A 7,959-nucleotide genomic window follows, 5' to 3' on the forward strand; every position below is an offset into this window, starting at 1 on the left:
GTGGGTGTAGAGGGTTGTAGTGGCGGGTGAGAAATAGTGGCTGTGTTCTCAACCAGAACGAGAGGACACCTGAGGAGAGGCTCGTCATGCACGCCCGCAAGAAATGGCTCATTTATCGCAGGGCATTCGTTCATTTCTCACACTCGTTTTTGTACTCGCAAATAAGATGATTTTTTTAAATATTATATCGCAACATCATCATTTTATACCATATCGTTATACTTTACCATAAATCTAGTATAAATGGTTTACCATATTACACCATATATTACACTATATACTACGATATCATTTGATAGCTGTTCATCAGGTCTGCTACAACTGTAGTCCTGTTTTCCCAGACCCAAAGTCGATTCTTTGTTGTAAGCGTGAGTTGTCGCATGTTCTTCTCGTATCAGGTCAAATTGACGGTACACCAGAATACGTGAGTAGTCCATTTTTTGTAATCGAAGAAGGTTGGACATTGTCTAGAAAGATCTTGGTAGCCTCATAGTTACCTGGTTTGCTTCTAAAGCCTGTTAACTGATCTACTGAAAGTAATTGTTGCTATCTTTGAGTCTCTCCTCTGGACGTTGTTCCGTCCTTGCCTTCAGACTGAAAATAATGCAACCTTTCCCACGTTCAGACAAGCTTGCTTTCCCATCCAACATTACGGATTCATCGCAGAGGTTCTGCGATCTGTTATGCGTTGGTGTGCAAAAATATCGTGTATCTCGTGACAAAATGTCACACGATGATCAGGCATCCACAGCGGTAACATTGATTGGCTTCGACTGTTTAACTATAACGTACTTTTAATCTTTTTTTCAGCCATGCTGGCGGCGCACCTCTCCGCAGACGTACCACGGGTATGTAACTTGTTTCACTTATAGCGAATTCCATTATGAGAGCAATCTTTGCCCCGCGCTGGGTGGGGTTCCAGTGCATGCTCTCGACGGCGTTGTGCTGGTTTGCTTCGTCAATGGAATGCTAACCGCCGTGTTCTCGTTCAGCTATGAGCGATTCCTGTGCTACGAGGAACCCTTCCAATAGCTTTGGCAATGCATTGTGCACGCGCAGCGAGCGTGCGCGCAATGCGTTGTCAAAGCTACCGGAAGGGTCCCTCGAAGCGCAGGGATCCCTCAGGGATACGGCGGTTACAGTCGTTCAAGCAGCGACGGGTGCTCTGCGCGTAGCACGTAACTAGCATGCTTTCTCGGGTTAGCTTTGGCCACGTAGGATTCCGCAAACAGCTTCGGAATCGCGCGTGCCTCGTCTCCTCTGCCGTGTTCCGCACACTTTGTCCAAAGGAGATCGGTAGGTGAAAATCTACTGCTCCTTGGAGCCAATGTTTTGCCAGTGCTCCGCCAATGGAACAGCTTTTCCTCCTTCCTGGGGCAAACTTTGACCCAGGTCTGCCAATGGAATGCGCCATTAGACAGCACATACTTTCAAAGCTTCTGCGTCTACGTAACCATAAAAGGCGTGACTTAAAAAGACAGTCAATGACTTTCCTGATGAAGCGGTACTTCGATTCCTTATTGCATAACAAGCCGTTACATGCGACAACATTGTAAAAGAGGGAAAGTAATGTCCTGGTATGTGTGTGAGGGGAATTTAAAAAATGTGACCGTAACTTGAACGGACAAGGGAAGCGAGTGCAATGATCGTCGTTCTCCGCGTATATATGATGGATGTTTTCATCTCTCTGATGTCCGTTTCAAATCGTCTGCTCAATTCTAGTATAAATACTTCCTCTACTGGCAGTAAGCAGGTAGCGTTTCCCAAATCTATGATAATGAGGCACATACACTTTGAAGACACACAAAAGGCAGCTTGAGCATAGAGTTTCACACTCTGTCGTTACAGGATAATTTATTAATACTCTAGAACACCATTATCCTCTCGTGACTACTATAAAGTCGGCCCAGGACGCACATTCCCCCAGGGCGTAAGTCGTGACGTTGCCCACCTCTGTGAGGCCGACAACGGCGAGCCCTTGCACCATCACCACCACCACCACCACCACCGACTGCAATACATAGTAGTAGTCAATATGCCATACGTAGTCGTTCGACGAAGTAACACTTGAGGCCATTCAGACACAAGGATGAACCGTACACTTAAAGCGGCGCTAAAGCGTAACAATTTACCTTGACAGCAAGATTAAAGGAACGGTAGGCATCCGCGGCTTCTTATACGCGAACGAAACCACAAGTTACACTTTCCCTCTCCTCTCCTTCTCAAGACATTGCAGGGCAACCTGTCATTGATCCCCTCAGACGATCTCCCGCTATGATTGAGGCAATCGTTCTAGGAGGCAAATGAAAGCACTGTGTTCGTACTTTTTCGGAAGGAGAGGGAGACAGGAAGCGTAAATTGTATTCATTCGGCGAATGAACGAATGCAGCAAAGGAATGCCGTGTCTTTTGTGCTGGTACCAGCTCCCGTGGCATAGTGGTTAAGGTTCTTCCTTTCCACGCCGACACTGGGAGGTGATACGGGTTCGATTCCCGGCACCGGCTGTGCTGTCGGACGTTTTTCCCTCGGCTTTCCGGAGACTTTCCAGACGAATGTTGGCACAGTTCCCTCTGAAGTAGGCCCAGGACGCATGATAACCCCCTTGTCCCCATCTCCTTCCTGCTGTTCTCTCCCCATCTCTCCGCGTCTCTACAATGCGCATAGCCACAGTTGGTTCCCGGTGCTAACACGGGATCAAAACATGTGTTGGCGTCAAGGTACAGACATCTTTCATTCTGCGAGAAGAAGTTTTAGCATGTTAGAGTCCGTTTAAGGCAAAGATAGCTTCAGTTTCGGTTTCATGTCAACCACATATTTGTAGCATCCTGATGAAGCAACCTGGAAAAAAAAGGACGGTGTGCTTTCACGGAAAAATCGGAAATGATAACGAAGCACCACTACAGAATTGTTGACTGATGTGTTCCAGACGCTTTATTTTTTTATTTTTTTTTGAGAAACAGGGTGCTTCAGCAAGACGTAATATTTTCCCCAGCAAAGACGTCAGACGAGGCGCGGAGGAGCAGGCGGTTATGCCAGACCAGAAGTTCCGGAGAACCGTGACTTCACTGGTGGACCCGACTATGGTTCGGGCCCTGGGGTGACCTTTGATGATGCGGCTCCGGCTCGCGACTCTCAAGCTAGGCCACAAGGACCATCTGGTCACGGAGGCCACGACGACGGCAGCTACGACCATAGCAAAGACCACGGAGACCACGGAGAGTGGAGGCTAGAGGATGCCATACCAGGAACTCCAGAGTCTGACTACCCTACCTTCACTACCATTCCTGAAACCAGCTTCGATTGCAAGGCGCAGCAGTTTCAGCACGCCGGATATTTTGCTGATGTTGAGGCTCGGTGCCAGGTAACGATACTTTTTTTCTGCGCACGAAGTTTATTTCTTAGTATATTGAGAGGTGTACCACACATGTTCTCTGGAAATTCAATGCACTCGCGAACTATAATATCAGCACTCTTCATGACTTTCACCAACTTCGCGGACATCGGGGTTTGTCACAAAACGAACTCATCAATAACGAATTAACAGGAACGTGTTACTAATTGATGAAATATGTTGGTTCGTTAAGATTTCACAGATTCTTGCTAGCACGAAGCGGAGCCGTTTTTCGTCCGATAGATATTTACGTTCCCTCACTAGGTACTTTTTAAATTTGAAAGGTGTTCCACATCTGTCAAGAAGACGGCCGCCACGACAAATTCCTTTGCCCAGTGGGTACCATCTTCAACCAGAAGTACTTCGTTTGCGACTGGTGGAAGAACGTCGACTGCAACGAAGCCACCAGCTACTACAACCTCAACGACGAGCTCTACAAGGAGACTGGACCAACTCAGCAACACCACGGCAGCCAGGGTGGCAGCCAAGGCGCTGCAGCTCCAGCACCACGTCCGGCAGGCCAAGGTCAGTGCGCTCAAACGTTATAAGTCGTCGGTTCAAAGCATAGAGCTCTTGTAATATCTAGAAATCAAGCTAGCGAAACGGGACATCTCAACAAGTGTGTCGCCATGGTAGACAGGGGCCTAACATGTTAGGAAAGGTACCCCCTAGAAACTCCGTGCGCCGTTCTCGCGAGTCGCAGCATAAGATTTACGCACTACAATACCCGTTCCTTACGGAACAGGAAGCAATTTAAGCACGCACGATGATAGCAGAGAAAACAAACACACTGCAAGAACGTCATGCCACATATAGTCAAGCGGAAGGAAGCCCGAATTCAATTGGGTCGGATACCGGGGTGCCGAAGCGGACTGGCGTTCACGAGTGGGAAGACCGTGGCCGAATCCACCGTATCGATTATGGCGTCTTAAAATCTTCTATGCTCGGGCCTGGGACGAGGTATCGCATCCGTACAAGACGTTTGCTCTCCCCATTACTCTCTCTCACAGCTTATCTTCTAGCTATTCTCCGTATGATTTCTATGGTTCAAAGCTCCGTTCGGTGCAGTTGGGTACAACAGCAGCTGTGCTCTTCTGTTGAAAATTCGCGTGAACGACTGAGGGAAGCGCTGTCTGTGAAGAAGCTAAGGTTTTGTCCCCCGTTGTTGTGAGCGCTCCAATACTTTCTGTGTGATGTTTGTAGTGTTTGCTTTAGAATGACACTGTACTCTAAAAACAGAGCTTCACAGCATAGCCCGCTATGAGTCAACCATTACCACGAATGATAGGGTTATCGCCTCTGATTCGAGGAGAGAGAGGGCCTACGCCTTCTTGTGGCAGTTTGGATTTATGGTAATTGCCACAAAAAGGCGTACGCCTCCCTCTTTCCTCAAATCGAAAGCGATAATAAGCTGCTTGTTGCACGGTTCTTCCCAGACAGTACAGCTCGCTCCAGGATTTGAACCCGGGAGAGGCAATCCATTCAGCGCAGCTCCCCAATAACTTTTGCCATCACTCATTTCCATTGTTTCGATGCAAAAATCGGAATTGGAAATGTCACACGACGAAACGCACAAAATCCTGGCCCAAAAACGATGTTAAGTAAGCAAATTGTATGTTTTACTGCCATCTAGAGATTTTTACGGAAATCTCCATACTTTTGAACAAGTGATCTCCATACTTTTCCTCAAACGGGTGTGGCAATACTGTAATCAGCGTCGTCTGCTAGGAAGAGCAGCGCGGCCTCCCCTCGGGGAGGGTATTGAAGTAGTTCCTTCGTGCGCGACATCACCGATCGGGGATCGCTCCGCCACTGGCTGGAGAAATTATACAACCGTGCCCCAACAGTACTTTATGCGTTAGGGCAAGGACAATCTCAGGTTCTATTGCGCAATATGTTTCATTCTCTTAGCTAGCGCGTGCTTGAGTACATCGAGTCTGGGAGCGCCTGTAGCGCCACCGCCATCTAACGATGGTCACGGTCCTCGAGGACTCCGATCGTCGCGTCTTGGTGCAACCCGACCTGGCAACGACGACACATGTCTTCGTACGCCACGACGGCCATCGGCAGCCCCTGCAGAACCCATACGACGGCCCCTACCTCGCCCGCGTACAACCTACCCCCTACCAAGCCCGCGTACATGGACATTCCGTCTTGCTCAGCGTTTTCAGCCCCCGTCTCTTCGGTCCCCTCCCCCGTGACTCCGGTTTCGTCCCCGTCTCGCCGGGTGAACTGGGACTCGAAACCGCCTACCCGCCTTCGGCTTTAGACTCTTTTTGTGTGCTCGCTCTCCGTGCTTCTAGAGGGGGGAGCCTGTACGCCACCGCCATCTAACGATGGCCACGGTCCTCGAGGACTGCTTCTTCTCTCTCGAGCTGTCTGTTCTTTTCGGGCAGTGCCGAAGTGGCACCGGGCAGTAAACACTGTTTTTCCCCTTCTGTCGGAGTTTAGTGTGGACCCGTTTACTCAGGTTTCAACATCTCGATGACGGACAATTGCTAGAACGTGTGTTTGTCAGCTGACGGTTCTCTGCAAAATAGCGTCGTGACAAAGCCAGTGGGCTCCTTCGTGACGACCGGAAATTTCTTTCACGTCAGCGGATCCACCTGCAAGGCGGCGAAAGATAAAGGAATGACCAAAACCCCCTCATAAACGGCTCTTACACCGATGATTTTATTACGCCTCTAGGGGGACCTCGCGGAAACGCATCCAGATGAATCAATGAAAGATACTCAGATACATTCCAGCACTCAGTTTCCCAATAGAACCATGTCAGTGTACCTCAGAAATTAGGCTCCTGGGTAGGTTTTCCACTTTCGTCATGAAGAAATACGGGTTGAGTGGATAAGACTAGAAGGGAGAGGAGGAGAACAGGATGGGACGATGGAAATATATGCGCAGGGAAATGATAGAGATAGAAGAGGAGAGAGCGTAGGAGAAGGCATATCAGGAGAGAAAGCAACGACAATTAAATTATGAACGATAATATCATTCGGTGTTATGGATCATGTGGAGAGAAAGCGCTCATACAGTAGGGTGCACGAAAACATAGGCTACTGCTTGTTCCAGGTCGACTGTCCACATTTCGAGGACAGTCGTTCGAGGAGTTCATAGAATTTATGGGAACGTCTGCCTAAAGGGCATGCGGTAAAATACTGACATAGTACCGACAATACCAAAAGACTACCGGTATTGCTTTTCAACCGGCAGCCGGCACGAGCAAAAAACAACCGATAAGGTGGCAAATCTACTTCCCATAGCCACGTTAATGGTTACCGAGCCCGAATTTGACAAATAAAATTAAGGCAGCAAATATGGTTTTGTCGCACCGCAAAGTATGCGTTGTAGGAAAACACCAGAGTACCCAGTGGTGCAGCAGGTCGTTATCGTTTTGGGATTGGAACGCCGGAATTTCTACTCTTCCCTAAGTGGGCTCGTGTTTACCTCCTAGTGACGACTCAAGGGGTCAGAGGCGTGCTCGTCTATGCGGAATAGAGGTTGATGATGACGATTGTATCTTTGAAACGAACACGAAAGGCGAATCAGCTCACAAGTGTGTGACTGATGCTGCGCGTGCCGCCGAGTAGGACTGCAGATAATTTGGACCACCTGGGGTTCTTTTGACGTGCGCCGGAAATCTCCTACACACGGTGCTGGAAGCAATGTTTACCTCCACCACATTGCTATTATTGCTGTTGTGACTATGTGAAAGGCGAAATATATGTGCTTTGTGTGAATAAACTAGAAACAGAACACGGAAAATACTTTTATAATGTTTAACTAACTTACGAGAGTGACACTTTTTGCATACCAGAATAAACAAATCACCAGCACTCAAGAGAAACGCAAGCATAACGACGGCCTATAAGGCTCTACACTAAACTGAACGAGCACTTCTTGGAACTATTTAGACCAGTTGAGAGACTGTAGTAAACGATGTAGAATGGTCTTGGAGCTGTTCTACGGTATTCAATGTGTAGTTGAGAGGTTATCGGGATGTTCTTTATGGACATGTACCGAATCGTCCTCCCAAGCCCTGAGAATACCCCTAGAGGATGAAGTCATGTCACCCGCTGCATCTATTGAAAATCCGTGAAGCTAATGATCCTTACCCCACACCAGGCCCAGCCGGAGGCGGTGTCAGCGACTTTGGAACTCGGCCACAGACCGTCCCCGGAACCCCACAGGGTTCCAAGGACTACGGGCAGGACTACGAGGCACCGGAAAGGGGATACGGTGGCGGTGGCAGACGCCGTGGAAGCCAAGCTCAAGGCAGTGAATTGTCTCAGGTGTATTACTGGGACGACTAGATGTGACATACTCTGATGACAGAACACTTATTTTGCTGTGCGAGTTTGTTTAGTACATTAGGTTTAGTTTATGGTTCAGCTGTGGGTTATGTTTACTGTCCAGCGTTCTGTGAAATCAGTGTGAAAGTCATACCTATATGAGAAGTAGATTGCTTCTGCGTAAGGTCGATGACTTAATTCAGCGAAAGTGTCTATGTCACCGCTCCGTTCGTCTTTGTGTGCCTGAGTATACTGTTGACTGCGTTTTGCGATTCCGAG

The 7,959-nt window shown here is 48.4% G+C and overlaps 1 protein-coding gene across 1 annotated transcript; it reads left to right on the forward strand.

The window, feature by feature from the left end:
* The first annotated feature begins 812 nt into the window (after positions 1-812).
* Positions 813-7,701, forward strand: LOC135389277 (uncharacterized). The gene is made up of 4 exons (XM_064619340.1): positions 813-848; positions 2,993-3,361; positions 3,676-3,916; positions 7,514-7,701. Exons 1-4 carry the CDS (start codon positions 813-815, stop codon positions 7,699-7,701), a joined length of 834 nt encoding a protein of 277 aa, XP_064475410.1.
* The last annotated feature ends 258 nt before the right edge of the window (positions 7,702-7,959 follow it).

The sequence above is a fragment of the Ornithodoros turicata genome, chromosome 3 (assembly GCF_037126465.1).
Source record: "Ornithodoros turicata isolate Travis chromosome 3, ASM3712646v1, whole genome shotgun sequence".
In the NCBI taxonomy this organism is placed as follows: Eukaryota; Metazoa; Arthropoda; class Arachnida; order Ixodida; family Argasidae; genus Ornithodoros; species Ornithodoros turicata.